Genomic DNA, 25,960 nt, shown 5'->3' with positions numbered 1-25,960 from the left:
TGCCATGCTGGGTCAGACCGAGGGTCCATCAATCCCAGCATCCTGTTTCCAACAGAGGCCAAAACCAGGCCACAAGAACCTGGCAATTTCCCAAACACTAAGAAGATCCCATGCTACTGATGCAATTAATAGCAGTGGCTATTCCCTAAGTATAATTGATTAATAGCCATTAATGGACTTCTCCTCCAAGAACTTATCCAAACCTTTTTTGAACCCAGCTACACTAACTGCACTAACCACATCCTCTGGCAACAAATTCCAGAGCTTTATTGTGCGTTGAGTGAAAAAGAATTTTCTCAGATTACTCGCTCCTCGAGGGCCCATGTTCCCGGACTGGTTACTGTATACCTTTTCTGCCTGGAAGTCATCGCTGGCTACTACACCAGTGAGTCACCATCTCTCTCTCTCAGAGCTTTCCCTGGAACCAGGTACTCGATCCTCAAGGGCCTTCTTCATTCCAGCTCCTGGGCTGCTTCATGAGACTACTGTGTGAGTGTTACCATCAAGGTTTTGTTCCTGAACTCTGCATACCCTGCCTACTCACTATATTCAGTTTCTCTACAGCTCAGTATCCAGGATCGCGGTTCCAGTATCTGAGGGACTACAGCCCAGCCGGGGGCTTCCAGCTCACTACTGCCACCTCTGGTGGTTCAATATACTGTCTAATAAAAGAACTAGTGTGTGTCTGACTCCATACTCTGAGCCTGACCGGTGATCCCTCTCGGGTCTTCCCCCGGGGGCGTGGTCATCTGCCACCGGCCCAAGGATCCACCCACAACTACCTCAAACACCAACAGATTGCTAACTCCCACCACAGATTGCTAACTCCCACCACAGATACTACACAGAGCAGATACACTGCACATACCGATGTCCTACTTAGGGCCGCACTCACAGAAATGCGCACAAGATGGTGCCGATGAGGCCGACTATGCAGTGTGCATGAAGCGTGGCCTAGCCCACCGGGGGCTGCTCAACCTGCTCAGAGGCCCAATTCCCCTTACTCCCACGGAAGCAGGAACGATGTCAGTACAGCGTGCCAAACATGAAGACCAGAAATCCCTCCAATCGTCTCTGGATCAGTAAATCAATCTTTTTTTTTTTTAAACTTACCTGGGCTCAGTGCTTACCAGCTGAGTACAGATACTGTCTCCGGCTGTGAGGGGAGAGGGCTTTGACAGTCACTGCACCCACTGCCTTTCAGATGCTTGAGCAGCAAAATCCATGCCGGGAACTGGCTACTGGACCAAGGTAAACCTCCTGAGGGATCTCGGAAATCAACTCAGGAAATCTCAACTGGGGGATGGCCCTTTAGGTATCACCACAGGAGAGCAGAGCTCAATTTAAAAATAGAATTTCTTCTTCCAAAAGATACAGCAATCCCCATAGGGAAAGCATATCCACATCTGCTGGAGCCGGAGAAATACTGACGAGCTGAGGTCACTACTGCAGGGATGTATCTAGGGTGACGTCAGCTTTGAAACCTGACTCAGTCTTCTACTTCTGGCAGGGGAGCATAAACCCATTGGTCCTGAGTCCATCTGGCTACACACTAGGAAACAGTGCTTTCTGAAAGGTTGATGTTGGAATTTCTTTAGTGAAGAATGTTCCACGGTATCAAGGTTAGCAATACAGTATTGATGATCCTTGATCCTATCTATAGCTTCCTTTACTTTGTCCAGAAAGAGGTTTCCCCTTGTGCATGGCACATTGGCTAACTTATCATGTGCATCTTCTCTCATACCTAATACTTTGAGCCATGCAAGGCTCCTGGATCATATTGCTATTGCTGATGACCTGTAATATGAACATAAGAGTTGCCATACTCAGTCAGACCAAATGGTCCATCAAGCCCAGTATCCTGTTTCGAATAAGTCATACATACCTGGCAGGATCTCAAAGGTTCGATAAATTCCATGCTGCTCATTCCAGGGATAAACAGTAGATTTCCCCAAGCCCATCATAATAATGGTTTATGGACTTTTCCTCCAGGAACTTGTCCAAACCTTTTTTAAATCAGCTACACTAACAGCTTTCACCAGATCCTCTGGCAACTAATTCCAGAGCTTGATTATTCATCGAGTAAAAAGGATTTTCAATTTGTTTTAAATTTACTGCTTAGTAATGTCGAGGTCCATATTCAGCTGCTGTGCTAGTTAGCTGGTCATACATAACCAGCTAATTAGCAGGGTATATTCAGCAGCATAGTTGCGCCATTGAATGTAGCCAGCTATCTTAAAAGTTTAGGACAGCCCTAAGGCCCAACCAGAGTTAGCTGCAGAAAGTAACTGGCTAACTCAGAATATCACAGTTAGCCGGTTAACTTATGCAGCTATCACTCCTCCCCAGAATGCCCCCCTCTTATCCAGCTAAATTTAGAATTTAGCCAGAGAAGGGCTGAATGTAGCTGGATAAGCCATTTAATGGATAACTGTTATGTTATCCATCTAAATAGCTTTTGAATATGGACCTCGTCACTGTATGTCCCCTGTCCTTTTATTTTTTGAACAAATAAACTGATTAGCGTTTCCCTGTCTAATCCGCTTATTATATAGACTTCTATCATATTTCCCCTCAGCCGTCTCTTCTCCAAGCTGAACAGCCCTAACCTCTTCAGCCTTTCTTCATAGGGGAACTGTTCCATCCCCTTTATCATTTTGGTTTCCCTTCTCTGTACCTTTTCTAATTCTGCTATATTTTTTTTGAGATGTGGTGACCAGAGCTGCACACAATACTCAAGATGAGGTCGCACCATGGAGTGATACAGAGGCAGTGTGATATTCTCTGTTTTATTCTCCATTCCTTTCCTAATAACTCTTAGCATTCAATTAGCTTTCTTGGCTGCTGCTGCTGCACACTGAACAGGAGATTCCAATACATTATCTTGATGATACTTAGATCCTTTTCCTGGGTGGTGACTCCTAATGTGGAACCTTGTATTATGTAGCTATAATTAGGGTTGCTTTCTTAAGTGCATCACTTTCCACTTGACCACATTCAATTTCATCTGTTATGTGAGTGCCCAGTCTCCCAGGATTGTAAGGTTCTCTTGCAATTTCTCACAATCCTCTTGTGATTTAAATTTGAATAATTGTGTATTATCTGCAAATTTGATCACCTCATTCATTCCCATTTCCAGATCACTTATAAATATGTTAAAAATCAGTGGTCCCAGTACAGATACCTAGGACAGTCCACTATTCACCTTTCTCCATTGAGAAAACTGACCATTTAGCCTCTCTGTTTTCTATCCTGTAACCAGTTCCCAATCTGCAATAGAACATTGCTTCCTATCCCACGACTTTTTAATTTCTCAAGAATCTCTCATGAGGGACTTTGTCAAATGCTTTCTGAAAATCCAGATACACTGAATCACCTGGCTCACCTTTAACCCCCCTTTCAAAAAAATCTATCAGACTGGTGAGGCAAGACTTCCCTTGGTTAAATCCTTGTTGGCTTTGTCCCATTAAACTATGGCTATCTATATATTCAGCAATTTTGTTCTTTATAATAGTGCCAGACAAAAAGGTAGAAACTGATTTCAGGCTCACCGATCTGTACTTTCATGGATTATTCCTGGAACCCTTTTTAAAAATTGGCATTATTTTAGCCACTCTCCAATCTTCAGATACTGAAGACAATTTTAATGATAGTTTACAAATTGCTAGTATTAAGTCTGCAATTTTATTTGTCAGTTCATTCAGCACTCTGGGATGTGCACTATCTGGTCCAGGTGATTTGCTACTCTTGAGTTTTTCAATTTGTTCTATTACATCTTCCAAGTTCACTTAGATTTGTATCATTTCTAGCATGAGAAAAGCAGTTGGCTCACTGTTACATAAGTCTGCAATTGCATCTGCTGAACACTTTCTTAAAAAGTTGTGCAACTGTTCCTCTGATGAGAAAAAGGTCACATGATTCAATGAACTTCTATTGAGTATGTTTGTTATTGGAGAATCTAGATTTCTTTCACTGCCAATTCACTTACCTGTAATATCAATGCAAGTCAACTAAGGATCTCTCTGCAATCAAAAAGCTAAAAAAATTGATTTATACATGCTAGAAACTTTACACTGCACAGAAAGATCCTTAATATGGAGATTTCAAAGCTTCCCTCCTCTGTGAATCTGACCCGATTCCTTATGCGCTACGTGGACTCCCTGTGCAACAGGAAAACGATGGCCGTGCCAGTAAGAAGGCAGAGACCATAGTGCAAGTCAAAGGAACGTGGCTTTACCTTTTTAATGTCTGTTTTGCAGCGCAGACCCCATCCACGGCTTAGTGTTCGGAAGATCTCCACCTCGGGGTACTGTCTTTTGGTGAATGCTTGGTTCTGGCAGCGCTCTCCAGTTGGGCAGAACGTAGGGTGGCACTCGTACAGGAGCATGCGATTGATGCACTCGGAGTCCAAGCCGCACGGATTCTCGTCTGTGGCTTTGCAGTTACAACGTGGGATCTCAGAAAGGTCAACTGTGAAAATCTGAACCTTACCTACTGGTCTATTCACCTAGGAAGACAGGCACGTCTCTAATTAATCTGATCACACAACTCAGCATTTGCTTTAAAGACAAGTTTCAACATACCTATTAAAAAAACAAAAATAGGAAACAAAAAAAAGCAGTGACTTGCACTTCTCCTTACACAGACACTGCATATCTGATAGAGACCGTGTCTGATGATGCTGCTGTGCTCTACTTAGCAACATACGACTATCAAATATCCACAGCTCTGCACAGTCTGCCAGGTGCCACAGCACTAACCTTAATGTGTCTGTAGGGAGGGGGTTTCTTATCATTCTTTTTGTCTTCCTGAAGTTGTCTTATCTCTTTTTGAGCCTTCAGCTCTTCAAACCTTGAAGCAGCTGCCTGCAGTGCTGAGAACAGAGATCAGAGAATTCATCTAAAACCTTAATCTCTCAATGTCTGTGCTGCACTTCTACAGGTATACAACAGTTATCCTGAGACTCAGGCATTCTCCACCCTGCACCTCTAGGGCACATCTGCCTCGTCATCCTCTTGCTATTTATCAATTCAACTCTTCTGCATGGAGTAGCCTGTTCAGAACTCTAGTTTCAACCCTCAACAGAAGGCATGGGGGTAACCTGCACAGAGTGGCAGTACAACCCTAGACATTACTGGACAGACTGGGTGGGCCATTTTGGTCTTTATCTGCCACCCTATGGAACTCCATGCCCCCAGACTTACGCACCGAAACCTCTACACCCAAATTAAAAAAAAAGCTAAAAACCTGGCTGTTCCTACAGGCCTAGCCTTCCTATGATAACCACCCCCCTGACGACCCCCTGAGCTGCGTATAGTACTTTTACTTTGCATTACCTTTTACAATGTGCTTCTACTTCCCCTCGTGCTAATACTTAGTTAAACTACTCATTCCTCTCTTCTCTCCCCCCCTCTGCCAAAACCTTCTTTGAAACCTTCTTCTGTTACCATTCTGTTCGATCGCAAATCCTGTAATTTTCTTATGCCTACCCAGATCCTCAATCAGTTTATGGACTCTATCTCTTACCAGTTTATGGATGATTTGCTATTGAATCCTGTAAACAGTTACTCAGTTTCTAGGTTATTTTGTTAGTTTCTGTACGCATAGTTACTGCCGAAAAGTTACAAGTTATATGTAAAGCGATACGATGTGCAAACGGTTGTCGGTATATAAAAAACTCTAAATAAATAAAATAAAACAAATAAATCATTTACTATGTTAACTGTGTACCTTTTTTATAGATTCCATCTACCCCCTTTCCCATCTTGTCCTTGCTGCTTGCATCTCCCTCCATGTAGGGGAAGACTCTAGCTTGGTGAGTCCACAAATAATCATTGGAGCCAAAGAAAAGAACAGGAAACTCCCCAATATTGTGTTTCATTTTCTGGATGTTGATAGGAATACTTCTTGGATGACAGACCTCAGCTGGCCACCACCTGTTGCAAATTAAAATGACAAAAAAGGTTAGAGGGCAATGATAACGTCAAGGAAGGATGATGACCAGAGCTAAAGTAGTGTAGGTAGGGGGTAACTGAAAGGAAAATTAGTTATTACCTGTTAATTTTCGTTCCTGTAGTACCCGGATCAGTCCAGACCGTGGGTTGAGCCTCCTGTCCAGCAGATGGAGACAGACCAAAACTGAAAAGGGTATCCTATATCAGGACAGAGCCTACCCTGAGCCTTCAGTATAACAATTGTCAAAGCAGGAAATGTATAAGATCAAGCAAGTAACAGCTTAACTATTAACGTTGTGAAAACAATTAAACAATAGAACCAATTGAATGAACTGTGTGACTAAGTGCTCTTGCATGACTACCCCCGATCATCGTGAAAGATGCTTCAGGTGCCTGTGATGAGAATCCAAGAGAACCATTCAGAGACACAAAAATATTCCTATAAGAAGGAAAAGAACAGTAAGTAGTTCGAGCGGACGGAATACGGGAGGGCATCTGGACTGATCCGTGGTACTACAGGAACGAAAATTAACAGGTAAGAACTAAATTTTCCTTTCCTTGTATGTACCCGGATCAGTCCAGACCATGGGATGTACCAAAGCTTCCCTACAAAGAGTGGGACCGAGATAGTCCTGCTCGAAGTACCTGCCGACCGAAGGAACCAAACACTGGCACCTGAACGTCAAGGTGGTAATTATGAGCAAAGGTATGCAGGGATTTCCATGTAGCCGCCCTACAGATTTCCTGAGGAGAGACTGCTTGACTCTCCGCCCAAGAAGTAGCCTGAGAATGCAAGGAATGAGCTTTCAGGCCCTCAGGGACCTCCTGGCTTTTACAGATATACGCTGAAGAAATCTCCTCTTTCAACCACCGAGCGATCATAGTCTTAGAGGCACGGTCACACCTCTTTGGGCCGCTCCACAGAACAAAGAGATGATCTGAAATCCGAAAGTCATTGGTAACCTGGAGGTAACGTAGCAAGACGCGTTTAACATCCAAACGACGAAGGTCAGAACCTCCGGGTCCCGCTATATCCACAGAAGAAAACACAGGAAGTTCCACCGACTGATTGACATGGAAGGGGGAAACAACTTTTGGCAAGAAAGAAGGCACGGTTCTGAGAGAGACTCCCAAGTCCAAAAAACGCAGGAAGGGCTCTCTGCAAGACAGAGCTTGAAACTCCGATACCCTCCTGGCGGAGCAACTGGCCACCAAAAACACAGTCTTAAGTGTCAAGTCTTTGAGAGTATCCAGATGGAGAGGTTCGAAAGGAGCCGCGCAGAGTGCCTGAAGGACCAGATTTAGGTTCCAGGAGGGACAAATAACCCGAACAGGCGGCTTTAAGTGTTTAGCGCCCCTAAGAAATCGGGTGAGAGGCCACCGCATGGCCTTCAATGGTGCCCAGGAGGGAACAGAGAGCGGAAACCTGAACGTGCAAGGATGCGACGGAAAGGCCCTTTGAGAGTCCTCGTTGAAGAAAGGTGAGAACCAGAGACCGACGGCGAGCTCGTAGAGACTCCCGCTTCTGCGCAGACATTCTCAAAAATTTTCCAAGCGCAGACATAAGCCAGGGACATAGACCACTTACTAGCTTGGAGTAGAGTGGAGATAACCTCCTCTTTATATCCCTTGCATCTCAAAATGGCGCTGTTCAAACGCCATGCCACTAGACAGAAGCGATCCGCCTGGTCGAAAAATACGGGACCCTGCCGAAGAAGGCTAGGAAGGCTGCCGAGATGAAGGGGACCGTCCGTTGCTAGATTTACCAGATCCGCGAACTATGGCCTGCGAGGCCACTCAGGGGCCACGAGAACGACTGGACCCCGGGTGAAGCTCTATTCTCCTGAGAATTTTTCCCACGAAAGGCCAAGGTGGAAACATGTAAAGGAGAATGTCGGACGGCCAATGAAGGGCCAGGGCATCAACGCCCTCCGTGCAATGTTCCCTCCAGTGGCTGAAGAACCTGGGAGCCTTGGCGTTGGCGAAGGTTGCCATTAAATCCAGGTGAGGGGGACCCCACCGGCAAACAATCAACCCCATTGCCTCCTCTGACAACTCCCACTCTCCCAGATTGAGACGTTGTCGGCTGAGGAATTCTGCTTGCACATTCTCCTTGCCTGCTATGTGAGAGGCCGCTAGGCGATCCAAGTGCCTCTCCACACAGGTGAAGAGCTTGCTGGCTGCCAGTGCTACCAGACGACTTCGGGTACCCCCCTGACTATTGATGTAGGCCACCGTGGTAGAGTTGTCTGCTTTGCGGCGGATTAGGGGGAGAAAAACCTTCAGGGCCAAGCGTACCGCCCAGGCTTCCAGGCGATTGATATGCCAGCGGGACTGTTCTGGGGACCAGTGACCTTGAGTTGTTTGAGATTGACAGACCACCCCCCACCCGGAGAGGCTGGCATCCGTCGTGACTATGACCCACTCGGGAGTCAGAAGAGACATACCCTTCAGGAGATGAGCCAGCGACAGCCACCACTGAATGTCGGAAATGGTAGAGTCGAAGAGAGGGAGAATCTCCTGGAACTGTTCGGACACTGGGTGCCAGCGAGATAATAATGCTTTCTGTAAAGGACGCATATGCTCAAAAGCCCAGGAGACAAGGTCGATAGTGGAGGCCATGGTCCCCAGTACCTGCAGGTAAATCCCATGCCGTGGGGAGCAGCAGAGATAAAGCTGCGCACTTGATCGGTAAGTTTGAGCGCCCGAGCGTCCGGGAGGAACACTTTTCCTACCCGTGTGTCGAAGCGGGCTCCCGGGAATTCCAGAACCTGGAAGGGTTGGAAATTGCTCTTGGTGAAGTTGACAATCCAGCCGAGGGAAGTGAGAAGAGCAGAACGCGGTCGACGGCTCGTACACAAAGAGTGGACGACTTAGCCCACACGAGCCAGTCGTCCAGGTAAGGGTGGACCAGGATTCCTTCCCGGCAGAGAGCCACCGCCACTACCACCATAATTTTGGTAAAGGTGCGGGGGGCGGTGGCAAGGCCGAAAGGAAGGGCCTGGAACTGGAAGTGCTGATCCAGGATGTGGAACCAAAGATACTTCCGATGGTCTGGTCGAATCTGAATGTGCAGGTAAGCCTCCGTTAAAACGAGGGAAGCAAGGAACTCTCCGGACGGACCGCTGCTATCACCACCCTCAGAGTCTCCATTCGAAAATGGGGTACCCGGAGGGCATGGTTGACCCGCTTGAGGTCCAGGATCAGACGGAAGGCATTGTCCTTCTTGGGCACAACGAAGTAAATGGAATACTGGCCGGCGCCTTGTTCCTGCAATGGTACCGGGATGATCGCCCCCAGATCCTGGAGCCTGGTCAAGGTTTGGCACACCGCGGGCCTCCTGAGTGGACCGCAAGGGGAGACGAGATGAAGATCTGGTAAGTCCCGGGCCAATTCTAATGTGTAGCCTTTTTCGATCACCTCAAGGACCCATTGGTCGGACGTGATTTTGGCCCATTCCTTGTAAAACAGAGAAAGACGCCCACCTAAGTTTCGTGCGGAGGAATGGACCGGCCATATTTCATTGTGGAGCAGTCTTGGTGGCTGGGTGATGCAGACTCCCATCTCGGAAGGCACGGCAGCCACGAAAGGAATGAGACCAAGACTGGGACCTGGAAGTACCACCCCGTGGGAAGGAACCGCAGCCACAGGTGTTGTACCGATGCTGTCCGCGAAAGCGGGTACACGTGGGGAAGAAAGACTTAGACTGCTTAGGGCGGTCCTCCGGCAGTTTATGGACTTTATTTTCGCCCAAAGACTTAATGAGCTGTTCCAGGTCCTCTCCAAAAAGCAACTTGCCCTTAAAGGGGAGTGTGCCCAGTTGTGCCTTAGACTAGGAGTCTGTGGACCAGTTGCACAGCCAGAGGAGGTGTCTGGCCGAAACTGCGGAAACCATTGCCTTGGCCTGAACGCGAAGCAAGTCATACAGGGCATCCGCACCATATACAATGGTAGCCTCTAAGCGTTCAGCCTGCTCCGCCTCTGCAGACGGGAGGTCCTGGGTGCTGAGTAATTGTTGCATCCACCTAAGGCTTGCCCGCTGCAGGAGACTGCTGCAGATTGTCACCCGGACCCCGAGAGCTAAGACCTCGAAGATCCGTTTCAGATAAAACTCAAACTTGCGGTCTTGGACATCCTGCAACGCTGTGGCACCCACCACTGGAATAGTGGTATGCTTGGTTACCGCAGAGACAGAAGAGTCCACTTTGGGAATCTTCAGCATGTCCAGGCAATCCTCGGGAAGCGGATAGAGCTTATCCATAGCCCTCCCAACCCGAAGGCCCATCTCAGGGGCTTCCCATTCCCGTAGGAGAAGCAGTTTATGCATAGGATGGAAGGGGAACGTATGCGGGAGTGCCCAAAGTCCCGCCAGGACTGGGTCCGCGTTTGGTGGCATTGCCGCCGTCACAGAATCATCTGGCGGAGCGTCAATCCCCAATTCTTGTAGAACAAAAGGTATGAGAGGCTCCAGCTCCTCCCGCTGGAATAACCGGAGGACGCGGGGATCGTCGCCCTCGAGCGGGGGGGGGGCCTGAGCCACAGCCTCCTCATCAAATTCATTAAGAGGGTCCACAGGGGGCTGTGGAGGGTCCACAGGGAGGGGGGCTCCCGGGACCACCCACACCCGAACAAGGCCTTGCGGCTCAAGGACCGCAGAGGGGAGTGGCACAGGCATCCAAGGAAGTTTCGGAGAGGGGGTCCTCCTCCTCCTGAAGGCTAGCCAAATATGATTTGTGCAAAAGGAGCACAAAATCCGAAGAAAATCGGGCCCAAGACGATTTTCCTGCCAGGGGAGGGGGGGTCCAGGGCATCCCCCTGAGAGCACACTGGACTCAAATCGGAGGGTAAAACCGGCAAATCTAGCTCCTCTGCCCCCTGTGAGGCAGAATCCACATCGGGAGAAAAACCCAAAATGGCCGCCGTTCCCGCAGTTTACCAGGTTGGGAACGGCCTGGCCATGCGTCGTGGAGCCTGTCCCCGGGCTTGAGTTTTCGGCGCCGCCGCAGAGGAGCCCTCCCCACCCGGGAGGCATCTGGAGCACACCCCCATCTCTGGAGAGCCGGGAGGCCGGCTCTCCACAGGCTAAACACAAATTTGAACACGGTATGAAGAAATCAACCCAGCCACGATAGAAATCAAAAAACAGCTGAGTGGGGAGTCCCAGAGGAAAGGAGCAGGAGATCGAACCCCGCTCCCTCCCCAAGAATTAAAACCTTTCTGCCACTGAGTTTTACACTGAAATAACAGTATTAAATTACTCTCTTTTTTTTTTTTTAAATTGTAGAGATTTGCAGGAGAATGCGCTTCCCTGAATATGCACCCAAGGTATGGACGTCCCGGGGCAAGGCAGAAGGCTGAGGGGGAGTGACTGGCACCACCAGTATTGCCCCAGGTAAGGAGGTCACTGGGAAGGGAACCTAGGCTGAAGCAAGTCAAGGGGCAAAGCCCCACTAGGAACCCCAAGAGCGAGAGAGACAGGGCTATTATCTCCCTGACACAGTCAGATACAGTTTTCCATCAAGACCTCTTCTCTTTTTTTTTTTGCCCCTTAAGTAGAAGAAAACCCCGTGAGGGAAGGGCAAGCTAACAGTGAACAGCAGGGTGAGCTGCCTGTCATCTGCTGGAGACAGACAAATACTGAAGGGCTGCAGGGTAGGCTCTGTCCTGATATAGGACACCCTTTCAGATTTGGTCTGTCTCCATCTGCTGGACAGGAGGCTCAACCCACGGTCTGGACTGATCCGGGTACGTACAGGGAACAGACAGGGTGAACCAAGTGGTTAAATTCTGTTAACCTCCACTATGTAACTATGGTTTATGATGCAGATGTTCTCCAATGGAAGAAGTATTACACCATATCACATACTCCTCTTCAGTAGCTATAGAAAGCTGTAATCCATTCAGGGTGTCCACTTCTTTCCTTCGGAAAACCACAGGAAAGATAAGAAATGTCAACATATTTTGAATTCTGGTGAGAAGCTCCTGGAAGGCTTTCACTGATTTTCCATGCACCTGGGATGTCATGTCTGCTCTGCCTGGCTAATTCAAGACTGATTACCAGATAGGTTAAGACCCACCTACACGGGACATTCGGGAGAGCCAAGTGAAGCAGCTGCTGCTGCTGCACACCATTATGGGACAGATTTGAAAGGATTTACACAAACAGGAGAAAGGATTTGTTTTTTTTATACATGAACAAGAATGTTAAACATAATCCTTGATGGACAATGGTAACATAGCAGTGCTCTGCAGTGATCCTGGCTCATAGTCACATGCCAAATGAGAAGGGCCGATGCCAAGTGGTGCTGGGCTATTACTAAGGCATCGGGTTATATGTCAAGTAAATATATATTTGAATTTTTAAGCCAAGTTTAATTAAAACTAAACATATTATGATTTTACACTATATAGTAGTCTTAGAAAATCAGAAAGCTCATCTTAAACTGCATTATTCCACCACTATTTGTGCAGACCTCTATCACAATTTAAACAGTGTTCATGAAGAGCTAGGTAAAGTAAAAGTACATAAAGCAACGGAGCCAGACTGAATACATCCAAGGGTACTAGGGGAACTTAGAGAAGTCCTGGCAGCTCTGCTGGCTGACATTTTTTATGCTTCTTTAGTTACAAAGAATTAGAGACAGATTCTTCTTCAAGAAAGTGGAAATAAGGAGGCGGCTGGGAACTACAGACCGGTTAGTTTGACCTCTATGTTGAGTAAATTAATGGAAATGCTACTAAAAACAAGAAATAATGTAGTTTCTAGAATCCAGTAGATTACAGGATCCAAGGCAGCAGGGTTTCACCAGAGGTCAATTCTGTCAGATGAATCTGATCAATTTCTTTGATTGGGTAACCAGCAAGTTGGATCAGAGATGTAGCATACCTGGACTTCAGTAAGACCTTTGACACAGTTCTCTATGGACCCTAAAGTTAGAAACTGGTTGAGTGAGAGGTGACAAAGGGAGTGGTAAATGGAGCTCACTCCCTTTGTCACCTCTCCCAGTTATTTTCAACATTTTCGTAAGCAATATTGTGGAAGGACTATCAGGAAAGGTTTGTAATTTTTGCAGACAATACCAAAATCTGCAACAGGGTAGACATCCTGGAAGGCATGGAAAACATGAGGAGGGATCTAGAGAAGCATAAGGAATAGTCTATAGAATCTGGCAGTTAATATTTAATGCTAAAAAAAATACAGTCGGGTATTTAGGCTGCAAAAGTCCAAGGGAGCAGTACAGTATAGGACGCAAAATTCTTCTCTGTACAAAACAAGAGCATGATCTGGGGGTGATCATCTTACTTGTTGATCTTAAAGGTGACCAATGCAACGGCAAAAGCCAGAAAGATACTTGGGTGCATAGGAAAAGGAATGGTCAGCAGAAAAAAAAAGAAGGAGATGATATTACCCCTGTCCAAGTCCCTGGTGAGATCTTATTTGGAATACTGCGAATGATTGTATAGACTGCACATCCAAAGGATATACAGCAGATGGAATCTGTCCAACAGGTTCGTCTTAAACAGTAAGCGGTCTTTGTTATAAGGCACATAGGGGCAGACTTAAAGAGGAAAGGTGGGTCATTTTCAACAGAAAGGCAGCTCTGGAATGAGGGATCATGGGGTGAGGGTGAGGGTGAGGGTGAAAAGGGGTAGACTCAGGATAGTGGACTTCCACTGGAGGTGGTAGAGACCAGGACAGTTATCTGAATTCAAGAAAGCATGGGACAAGCACAGGTGATCTCTAAGCAAATAGGGATTCTAGACCTGAGTAGTTAAGTTTGGATAGGCAGAGTAGACAGGCCGTTTATATTTCAAGTTTTTCAGCCTCGCAACTCTGAGGATGGTTGTGTAGAATACAGATGCTCCATGGATACTATTTTAAACTTGTCTGTATACTCTGTTAACAACACTGCTCACATTTATTTCTGACTATGAGTCGACCATATCCTTTATTGCAGCATGTCATATGGTTCTATGTATCCACCTCCAACAGGTTTTCAACCCTGGGAACAGCAGGCTTTAAACCTCAAATTAAATTAAATTTTCTCTTTTAAAAACAGGCTCGGGATCCAAGATGGCTGACCTAGCAGGACACGCTACAGACTGCTACCATCAAGTCTCTGAATTTCCCTGGAAATGCCTCACTCTGGTAGGAAGCGGTAGGCCAGAGAGCGAGAGGCTTTGCTTGTTTCTCTGACGTCTCAAGTTTCAGGCCAGATGGACGCTCATGTGCGGCAAGGACCTTTGATTCCAGGAGTCAGCTTGCTGGAGAACGATCGTGAGGAAGCTGGACCCGACATTCTCCCAGACCTCTTGACATCTTTCCCCGGAAAAATGGACAGCCCCAGTTAATCCTGCTGACACAAGATCACTGGACCCGCTCTGTGGAATGGCGTCGCTCGAAGTTGAAGAGGGTGTCCGCCCGCATTTTGAGACTGAGAGCTCTCCAGGTAGTGCCTCAGTGTTGCCTGAAACCTCAGGGGAAGCTGGGGACATTGCTAGCAGCGCTGCTTCTCGGCAAATGGTAAGAGAAGCCTTTGAATTACCTTCCATACAGAGGTCTGAGCTGGAAAGACCTGCCTCAATTACTTTAGATACTATATGAGATGCAGTTAGTGTAGCTGGGTTCAAAAAAAGGTTTGGATAAGTTCTTGGAGGAGAAGTCCATTAACTGCTATTAATCAAGTTTACTTAGGGAATAGCCACTTCTATTAATTGCATCAGTAGCATGGGATCTTCTTAGTGTTTGGGTAATTGCCAGGTTCTTGTGGCCTGGTTTTTGGCCTTTGTTGGAAACAGGATGCTGGGCTTGATGGACCCTTGGTCTGACCCAGCGTGGCAATTTCTTATGTTCTTAAATAATAATATATCCAATTAAATAAAACCTGCAGTCAGCTCTCTGGGTATTTTGGACAATCGTTTGAAACTCGTTGAAAATGGAGTTACCATGAATAAAACCTCCTGTGAGACCCTTAAAAAGGATACTGGGAATTTTTCAAAATTCAACATACTATGCTTAAAGAAAACCAGTTTATTTCCTAATAGACTTGAACAAATGGAAAATCAGGTGCGGGGGAGGAATCTCCATCTTATTAATTTCCCGAAAGACCTCTTAATTACTCCCAAAGACATGTTGAAGAAATATCTGATTGAGGTCCTTAAAATTCCTGAGCAAGCTTTGCCTCTTATTCCACCGTTTAAAAAAAAAAGGGATCCAGGTTCTCACTAGCACTGAGTCACCTCGGATGGATCTTACGCCTATATTGGAAACCACCCAGAAGGATTTGATCACACCAGCTACACTTATTGTTTCTTTTCTCCTGCAGTCCAACAGAGAATGGATATTAAAGATGTTCTTTCGTCATCGGATTTGGCTACACAGTTCTTATTGTTACAGCCCAGAGTCTAAGAGTTGGGTCTTTTCTTCTTCTCAAGTTTCCCTGTAAACGTATTATTAAATACCAGAATGTTTCAGATCCTTTTTTATTTTTTTACCTTCACAAGTTTCCTCTTCTCCTATTGCTTCTGCTAGAGCGTAAGGTTCTAGCAATGAGTCTGTTTATATTGGGTATGGTCCCTGTATAAACTTGTTCTTATTTGTAATGATTGGAAAGAAAGTTCCCTGAGGTTGTGGACCTGGATCCCATTATAGAGGACTTGGACTATAAGAGACAAATATTTTCATTTTCCTTTATTTTTTCCTTATTGAGTATGTATTTTCTTTTCTGTTTCTTTATTTGCAATTAGAGTGATTTTCTTGAAATGTTTTTGGAAAATTCATACATTTAAAAAAAAAAAAAAACCCAGGCTCTACCTGTAGCGGCCAACTTTCACCCAGACCACCTCCTTGTAGTGTGGCTTCTTGCCTGCTCTGCAGTCATTGCAGAACCAGTCTCCATCAGGCATCTCAATGCTCAGACATTCACGATGAAAAGCAGCAGGGCAGGACTCACAGCACAAGAGGCTGCCTCCTGTGAAGACCAAGTTAAGAGCATATAAGAACAAGAAAGCAGAGTCTAGTAATGTGAACTGCAAATACAAATAGGAATTTCCTCCTCCTCAATTACTTTGCTATTACTCCTACAACAGCCAGGAAAAGTACTGATGGTTGATGGGTGTAAAAGATCAGCAGCAAAAGAAAGGAAGTGGGGTCACTTCCTATGTGAGATCCACCTCCTACCAATCAAAACCAGTCTGAGCTCTTTCTGAGCCCAGGAGAAAAAACTAAGGAGAAATTAGTTCTTACCTGATAATTTCCTTTCCTTGAGTCCAGCCAGATCAGTCCAATGCATGGATTATGCCTCCCAACCAGCAGATGGAGACAAACTAACAGGTTTGTTGACATCACCCATTATAGGCTCCCGTGCTGATCTCAGCCACTCCATATTCTACATAACAAGCTAAGATAAACATTTCTAATACACTAAACTTTCCCTCACCCCCCCCACCCCAAGCAAAAACCAAAGAACGTCTAAGGGAGAAACAAAAAAAATGGGACAGACATAACCTACATTCCTTGATAAAGTTTACTGCCTTAACATCCAGCATGTCGACTAGCACACACAAGCAGTTATTCTGAAAATGAATCAGGAGAATAATACGCTTGGCAGAACAGAAAAGGCCCTGGACTGGTCTGGCTGGACTCAAGGAAATTATCAGGTAAAAACCAAATTTATCCTTCTTTATCCAGCCAGACCAGTCCAGATACATGGGATGTACTCAAGTTATCCCTCTCTGGGTGGGACACTGCCAAGCCCACTCTCAAGACTTCGACACAAAAGAAGCCTCTTTCCTGGTTCAAAGGTCAAAACTATAGTGCTTTGAATAAGTGTGCAAGGAAGACCAGGTTGCCACTTTGCAAAATCTCTAATGGAGACACCAGGCGAAGTTCTGCCCATGAAGCCACCTGCGCCCTGATAAGAGTATGCCCTCAATTTCTTGGGAAGCAGCAATCCCTTGAATATGTAAACCTTCCCTATCATTGCATTACTTCAATGAGCTATCAACATCTTTGAAACTGTTCTGACCCTTCCAAACCACTAAACCGAGCAAATGATACACCAAGCTTATGAAACTATTAGTGACCTTTATTTACAATAGAATTAGTCTCCTAACACGTAAGTTATGGAGAGGTTGCAGACTGTTTCACAACTTGAATCTATTGCCCCTATAGCTAGAGGGAGTCGTACGTGGGATGCTTTTGAATTAGTGGCTTCAAAGGAGGTGGAAGAAAGATTATTGGTCTTTAAGTTCTCCTTCAGCCTATTGGATGTTTGTCCACCTTGGGTTTTATGGAATCTGAGGGACAACACGATAACAGTCATTATGACCCTGGTTAACTGTTCTCTGGAGGAAGAAGTGATGCTAGTTCAATACACAAAGGAGATTGAGAGTCCTGTCTTGAAAGCTTCGTATTTGCCCCCTAAGGACCTGGCCAGCTATCGCCCAATTTCTATACTCCCTAGAGTGGACTGTGTTGACCATCTAGTAAAATATGTAGAGGATAATAAGATCTTAAATGAGCATCAATGTAGGGTTTTGTAGAGGACAGAGAATATAGACCTTGTTGATATCCTTCTCTTAATTCATCTGGAGAGAACTGGATCAAAAGTATGTAGTTTTGGTAGTTTTATTAGATGTATTCTCAGTGTTTGAGTCCCTTTCCCATACTATATTGCTGCAGATGTTGACAGAAGTGGGTATTAAGGCTACAGTCTATGGCTGGCTTAGTTCCTTTCTGGAAGATAGAGTGCAGCAAATTTGTATAAGGGACCATAGCTCCCCTTGGGCTCTAGTGATTTTGGGTGTCCCCCAGGGTTTTTCATTGCCCCCAGTACTTTTAAATCTTTATTTGCCCCCCCTTCGCATCTCGTACAAGAATTAGGGTTTTATTTTATGATTTATGCTGATGACATCCAGATGGTGTTTCCTGTTAGGGGGCTGAGGAGGACACTATTGAGTTTGTTCACAAGGTCTTTTGCAGAGTTAATATTTGGATGAATTCAAATAGTTTGTTATTAAATGTATCCAAGACAGAGATTCTTTGAAACTCAGGGGGAGGGGTGGGTAGTTTTCCTACTCAATTATCTCTAGATGGCTTGGTTTTTTCTGTATTGGCCTTGGCCAGGAACCTAGGGGTGCAGATAGAGGACGTTAACCCGGTGCTGAAAGTATTGCATTGGCTCCTGGTTTGTCAGAGAATTAAGTTTAAATTGTTAACTCTGTTTAAGAACATAAGATATGCCATACTAGGTCAGACTAAAGGTTCATCAAGCCTAGTATCCCGTTTCCAACTGTGGCCAATCCAGGATCCCAAGAGCTATTCGTTGGGAAGGTCCAGCCTATTTAAGAGCTCTGCTTTCTTGATATGTTCCAGCATGCCCATTGAGACCAGCAGGGGTTTCCTGTAGTCCCAAGAGTTAAAATTGCTAGTTTGCAAGAAAAGAGGAACCAAGCTTTTTCCTGGACTGTCCCATTATTGTGGAACAGTCTTCCTCAGGAGATTCGGCATTCAGAGGATTACAGTACTTTTCAAAAACAGTTAACGCCCACCTATTTTGGGAATTTTTGATTGACTTTTTAAATTGTTTTAACCTGTGTTTTATTGATGTATGGTGTTTATGTATGTTATTTTGTAAACTGCCCAGAACAGGTACCTAGGAATGAGTAGGGTAGAAATTGCTGTAAATAAATAGATGAAATCGAGTATACTCTTCTTCACCCAACTCACTTTGAATGGAAGGGAGACATATCTGATTAAGATGAAAAAATGCAAAACCATCTTAGGAAGGAATGAAGGAACCATGAGATAGGAGTATACTACCGTCCACCTGGATAAAATGGTCAGACAGATGATGAAATGCTAAAAGAAATCAGGGAAGCTAACCAATTTGGCAACACTCAACGCACAAGAAAGCTCTGGAATCTGTTGCCAGAGGATGTGGTTAGTGCAGTTAGTGTAGCTGGGTTCAAAAAAGGTTTGGATACGTTCTTGGAGAAGTCCATTAACTGCTATTAATCAAGTTTACTTAGGGAATAGCCACTGCTATTAATTGCATCAGTAGCATGGGATCTTCTTAGTGTTTGGGACCTTGCCAGGTTCTTGTGGCCTGGTTTGGCCTCTGTTGGAAACAGGATGCTGGGCTTGATGGACCCTTGGTCTGACCCAGCATGGCAATTTCTTATGTTCTTATGTATGCCATCTCATATGAAGAACCCAGAAAGGGATCTCTACACAATAAAGCCTGCAGCTCCAAAATTCATCTGTCAGAACATATTGCTACCAGAAAACACTGCTTTAATAGTATGAGCTTAAGGGATGCCTCTTTTAGAGGCTCAAAAGGATGACCAACCGGGCATGACAAATAAAATTCCTATCTCAGGGGGTACTGATTCTCTTACCAAAGGAAGAATATGCTTCAGTTCGTGAAGGAAAAAAGATCAGATGAGATGATAAAGGTTTACTCATCAACCAGTCTCTGTAACAGGCAATAGCGCTACCTGCACATTAGGGACAACTCTTATCCAACCCCCCTGCAGGAATTCTAATATAATCAGCACTGAAATTCCTCTACCTGAGATCTTACTAATTGATCACCAAACCTCAAACAATTTCCAGACTCTCACATATGCCAAGTATGTGAAATATTTCTTAGACCACAAACAATATTTACAAACTTATGAGAATACCCCTATTTCGACAGATAAACCCCCTCAAGGGCCAAGCTAAAGGACGAAACAGAGACGGATCTGTGACTCACTAGCCCCTGAACAGAAATGCCCTGTCCTGAGGCAGCAGCAGCAGATACTGTCCAATATCCTCACTAGATCTGCATACTAAGAATGGCTTGGCCAAATGGAAGTAATCAATATGACTAGCCCCTGATGCCTGGAAATCTTCCACAAGACGGAACTCTGAACCAGCCAGTTTTGAATCAGGGCATCCAAATTGGATGAACTTCCTACCCTTCTTTGGCTAAAACATCTTCACACCTATGCATTTCTGCTAACCACTAGCATCCATCACTAGTTTTCCTCCTTTGGACACAATCTGGAAGAACGCCTCCTGAGATGGATACTATCTTCTAACCACCAGCATCCATTACTAGTTTTCCTCCTTTGGACACAATCTGGAAGAACGCCTCCTGAGATGGATACTATCTTCTAACCACTAGCATCCATCACTAGTTTTCCTCCTTTGGACACAATCTGGACGAACGCCTCCTGAGATGGATACTATCTTCTAACCACCAGCATCCATCACTAGTTTTCCTCCTTTGGACACAATCTGGACGAACGCCTCCTGAGATGGATACTATCTTCTAACCACCAGCATCCATCACTAGTTTTCCTCCTTTGGACACAATCTGGATGAACGCCTCCTGAGATGGATACTATCTTCTAACCACTTCCATCCATCACTAGGTTTCCTCCTTTGGACACAATCTGAGATGGATACTGTCTTCTGAGGACCACCCTGTTGCAGCTGAAGAAGTTCACTTGTACATTTTCTACTCCGGTTATAAGAGCAGCAGAGAGCCCTTTCACATGCTTCTCCGCTCAGAGTAACTGTGGACCTAGCTCTTCTGCCTCATGCAGACACTTGATCCCGCTTCAGGTAATTACATTTGCCACTGCCATAGCATTAGCTGCCAATAATAGCAGTGGCTATTCCCTAAATCAATTTGAATTATAGCAGTTAATGGACTTTTCCTCCAAGAACTTATCCAAACCTTTTTCAAACCCAGCTACACTAACCACATCCTCTGGCAACAAATTCAAGAGCTTAATTGTGTGTTGAGTGAAAGCATTTTCTTTGATTAATTTTAAAGGTGCTACTTGCCAACTTCATGGAGTGGCCCCTAGTCCTTCTAGTCATGAAGTTTCCTACTTGAAAGGGTAAAGAACCTGTTTAAGAACATAAGAACTATCATATTTCCTCTCAACTGACTCTTCTCCAAGCTGACGAGCACTAACTTGTTCAATCTTTTCTCCTAGGGGAGCCATTCTATCCCTTTAATCATTTTTGTCAATCTCCTCTGTACATTTTCTAGTTCTGCTATATCTTTTTTGAGGTGACCAGAACTGCACACATTACTCAAGGTGTAATCACACATTGGATGGATACCAAAACATTATGATATCCTCTGTTTTATTCTCCATTCCTTTCCTAATAAGTCCTAAAATTCTATTTGCTTTCTTGACAGCATCCACACACTAAGCTGGGGATTTCAACATATTGTTGACAATTAATCCAAGGTCTTTTTCCTGGGTGGTGATGCCTACTATGGAACCCAATGAATGAGCTAGACTAAATGATTTTAAAAGCTAATAGAAAGGCAACTGGCAATAAGAAACCTTCCTATTTTATTATGCTCACCAACAGTTAGTATCAACAAGACATAAAATAGCAGCAACTCATGGGGCAGGATTCATTGTAACCTGGAGAATACTTCTACTGAGGTCGCATCTGCAGAGGTTCATTAGTCCACTCTGTCTCTGTGAAATTGTAAACTGAATAGGCTGTTGCCATCCATATTTCTTCCACAAAAGCACGTGTCTTCTCAGCAGTTTGGATTTAAGATTTCGCTATTACTAGGCACTGTTGATGCCATCACCAACAACTGTTTTCTTCCCCAAAAGGCCAGATAACAGGAAGTAGAAGGTCTAAGGCACACTCCCACATTTTCTCATTGCAGCTCACTGTGTAGCAAAAGTTTTTAAAATTCTGAAGCACATCAACTGACATTTCCATCTTTGATTATAGATTATAAAAATAAAGTAGTTTTACAACCTTGCTTACGTATGAATATTTTCTTTTTACAGGATGAGAAAAAGCAATCTGAAGAATTAGGGTGAGAGCAGATCTCAGGATAAGGATAAGAGAATTTATTTATTTATTTAACAGTTTTTAATACCGACCTTCATAGTAAAATACCATATCGGATCGGTTTACATTTAACAAGGGTATAACTGGAGTAACAATTCAAGTAAACGAAAGATAACAATAGGTAGGAATAGGTCAAAAGTTACAATCAACAGGGAAAGAGAACTTGGAGGCTTGCGACAAGCTGGAAAGAAGATAAGGCAGGAAATAAGTATAAAGTGAGAAGGAGAGGGTGAAAGGACCAGGGATGGGGAGAGGAAGGGAGGAGGAATGGAGCTAGGAGGAGGAATGTGAAAAGGAAAGAGGAATAAGAATTGGAGGAAAAGAGGGACAGAGAGGACTGGGGATGGGAGAAGATTGTGGAATTAGGTCTTACCTGGAAATTTCCTTTCCTTGAGTCTAGTCAGACCAGTCCAGATGAATGGTTATGCTTATCGACCAGCAGATGGAGACAGAGATCAATAGATTCACTGATGTCACCCCTTAGATGCACTCGTGCTGATCTCAGCCTGCCAGTATTATCTTAACAAACTAACTATGGACAACGTCAATGCAAACCAACCAACGCTATCTTCTTCAAATATCAAGTCGTTATATATTTTATAAAGAATTAAAGGACTTTCTAAATAATAAATAGCAGAAATAGAGAGTTTGATAAATATATAGGAAAGCACTCATTTGCCTAATAATTTCCATATCCCCTAATGACCATCTCAGATCATGATTGAAGAGATACACAAAACCGGAAGCAGAGAGAGGAATCTAGATTAGTCTGACTGGATTCAAGGAAAATAAATTATCACCTTCATCATCTAGTCAGACCAGTCCAAATGAAAGGGATGTACCTGAGCTATTCCTGAATAGGGAGGGACGCTGCCAAACCCTCTCTCAACATCTCAGAAGCAAAGAAAAATTCCTCCAAGCCACTGATATTTAAGTGACAATGATTAGAAAAGGAGCATCACAAAATCAAGTTGCTGCCTTACAACTCCCAAAGGAGATATCAACTCGGTTCTGCCCAAGAATCAGTATTAGCTCAAGAAGGAGAAGTCCTCATCTGCTTACATCTAGAACTCCTATAAGCCACCAAACTTCCCATCTGGAGATTAAATTGCCATCTTACCGCTCCTTACTCCACTATAGTTATAATAATTAAAAATAAAATCTGATCTCCCAAAAACATTGACCTTCAGAAATTAAAAAGGGAGTCCCCACATAGCTACGGTGTGTAGTAACTCATTCTGCTAAATCAGCACAACTGCTGAACGAAAATAAACAATCAATTGAATCCAAGGACGTTTGTCACCTACTCTGGCAGAAGGAAATGCATGAAAAGTAACCATATTCTTTGTGATCAAGAGCTTTCTGCCATATTGCTCACACCCCAATTATCAATATCAGCAGCTGTAGTGGGAAAAAAAACAAAAACCTTGTTAGGATCAAAATGAGATCTCAAAGAAAAGTCAAATATATGCCCTGAGATGGAAGAGGAAACCTCAGCATGGTGTAACATGATTGACCTAGTAGGATGCAAAGATGAGCGGTTTACCAATGTACCTCTCCTGTAGGAAAGAAGCTGCAACCTGAACCTTTAAGAAATAAAAACCAAACCTTGGACAGCATTTCCTGAAGACAAATCCAGAATTATAGGCACTAAAACTTAACAAAAAGTACCCAGTGCTCGGGTGCACCAATTCACGACCAAATCCTCCAAATTCACAACTAAACTTAGGAAGCGGCATCAAATAACCACCCTAGCTAGAGAATATTCTCTCGCTACCAAATGCTCCCTTGCAAGTGCAAAAAACATAACAAAAGTGATCTTGAGTAGACCCAGACCTTATATAAACAATTCCCCGAGGGACTGAAGCCTCAGGGCCTTCCATGCCCCAAATATGAGTTTCCTCTATCGAGAATGTCACAGAAAAGCAGACACCACTAGAATCACCATACCTGGATGCTATGACATTCACCGAAGAACTCGCCAAGCATGGGCGATAGGGGAAAAGGCATACAGGTCTGCTCCCTATCTGTCAGGTCTGAAGAAGACTGCTTCCTGAAGAAAAATTGCTACACCTACCTATTCCTGAAGGTTGCCATAAGGATCATCAATGGAACTCACCATCCGACCACAATTTTATCAATCATCTCTTGAAAGACACCATTCCCCCCAGTCCAACCATATCTTGACTGAGATAAAATGCTTAAATACTGTCCACACTTTCTATATGCGACTCTAATAAAACCTTCAAACTCTTTACCAACCTGAGATCCATTTGTTCCTCCTTGAAGATCTACATATTCCATACCTGTTAACATATCGGACCTCATCCTGACAGCCTAATCCAGTAAGCCAAGTCACAAAGATCAGAAGAGCCAATCTAGCCACACTAATGGACCATTTGCCCTCTCAAGTATTTGATGCCCAGAGACAGCTGCCCCAAATAGAGCACTTGCTTGACTGACAAACTGGCATCTATTCTCAGCATCACCCATCAGGGTGACCTGATAAGACTCCCAGCCCTATGGTCTTGCAATTCAATAACCAATGTCAGATCATCCCAACAGTTTCCAGTACCAACAACTGTATATTATAGTACTACAACTAAGAGCTCTACCTGGAGAACAAAGCTTAGAACTAGTGCCATGCACGGCATTACCCCAGGTACCAACACCAATGCCACTACCATGGAACAGAGAAAATAAACATAAACCCACATCATCTGACTCCTGACCGACAAGAATTCAAGAGTATAGCAACCCAGCTCCTGGAATCTGGTGCCATTAGCTGAACATAGTCTATTTTTATATCAATTATGCCCCCAGAAAATTCAAGGTCTGGGACAATATAGACTGCTCTTGGAAAAACAGAGTACCATTCAAGAAGCCTTCTAGCACCACCCCTACAGCTTCTCTTTTCCAGACTAATAAATGACGACGTGCAAAATGGCATTGGAAACAAACAGAATGACAGAGCAAAATCCATTCGTTAGAACTGCAGGATCCACTGATCTGATGCAAATTTGTATCCATCCCCGATTAAACTGGGAAGACAGCTGTTCATCTCTGGAGAGAGAGAGAGAAAGCCACCCCTCCTCCGGCACTCAGTGAACAGCACAAGAACCTGCCGCCCTTGAGGATCTAACCATACCTCTTTTCATGGGCTGAAAGGACCGTTCCCCATCACCGATCTGAGTGCTTACGTGTCGAACCTTCTAAAACTCCCGACACCCTCTGCGGGGAAGAAAGCACAAGACACAGCCTTGACTGGACCTTCAAGTGTCTCAGCACCTTGGACTTCATCAACGATGTCACCATGCCCTTAAGATCCTAGTCAAACAAGGACACCCCATAAAGGGAAGCTCAGAGAAGATAAGAGTGAGAAATGGAGTCTGCTGACCAGTTTCGCAGCAAAATAGCCCCCTGGCAGCTACACATATAGCAGACGATCTTACCATTCGTACAGTCAATACCTGAATGTAATCTGCTTTGAAGTGCAAAAGGCAGAATATAAATCAAAGACATAAGTAAATCTAATTATGCTGTGCCTGGACCGAATGGCGAACAGTCCAACAATGAATCCTCTGCTACCTGCTGCATTTGATGCAGCCAAGCTATGCTATATCTTAAGTGAAAGCTGCAAAACTCATTGCTATGCTTACCGCCATCAGAAATATCCACAAACCACACAGACAAAGCTCCGAAAGATTTATCCAAAAATGTCTAACAAGTGCTGGAGGGACTGTGGATATGAAGGTACTATGTTCCACATTTGGTGGAGCTGTGCAAAAATATCTACATTTTGGGATAATGTAATGCATCTCATACAAAATACTACAATGTAATGTGCCTAAAGATCTAGGATTTTGTTTATTGTTTCCTCCTTCGGATCTCAGCAAATATTTTCTCAGGTTGCCATAGCTGCACCTATGGTGATCACTGCAAAATGGAAACAGGTGGACTGCCCAACTATTTTCAAGGTCAAAAGGAAATTGTTTTCTATATGTTACCTAGGCAAACTGTCTGCAGTTCGATTGGACAATATGGACAAATGTATAAAAATTTGGCAACCGTATATATCATGGATACAGATGTCTAGATCAGCGAGCAACAGAACTGA

General features: G+C 44.5%; 1 protein-coding gene across 3 annotated transcripts in view; it reads right to left on the bottom strand.

Moving 5' to 3' along the window:
* Positions 1 to 25,960, bottom strand: part of NSD1 (nuclear receptor binding SET domain protein 1) — a 155,735-nt gene that overhangs the window by 44,433 nt on the left and 85,342 nt on the right. For all 3 annotated transcript variants that reach the window (XM_029584125.1, XM_029584123.1, XM_029584124.1), the window contains 4 exons: positions 15,769 to 15,925; positions 5,731 to 5,936; positions 4,761 to 4,873; positions 4,238 to 4,507 (listed from right to left, as the gene is read on the bottom strand). In XM_029584125.1, coding sequence (XP_029439985.1) covers positions 4,238 to 4,507; positions 4,761 to 4,873; positions 5,731 to 5,936; positions 15,769 to 15,925 — 746 coding nt within the window. The remainder of the gene's footprint in view (positions 1 to 4,237; positions 4,508 to 4,760; positions 4,874 to 5,730; positions 5,937 to 15,768; positions 15,926 to 25,960) is intronic.

The sequence above is a fragment of the Rhinatrema bivittatum genome, chromosome 18 (assembly GCF_901001135.1).
Source record: "Rhinatrema bivittatum chromosome 18, aRhiBiv1.1, whole genome shotgun sequence".
NCBI lineage: Eukaryota > Metazoa > Chordata > Amphibia > Gymnophiona > Rhinatrematidae > Rhinatrema > Rhinatrema bivittatum.
Note: the sequence above shows the minus strand (reverse complement) of the source record. Positions and strands in the feature narration are given on the sequence as shown.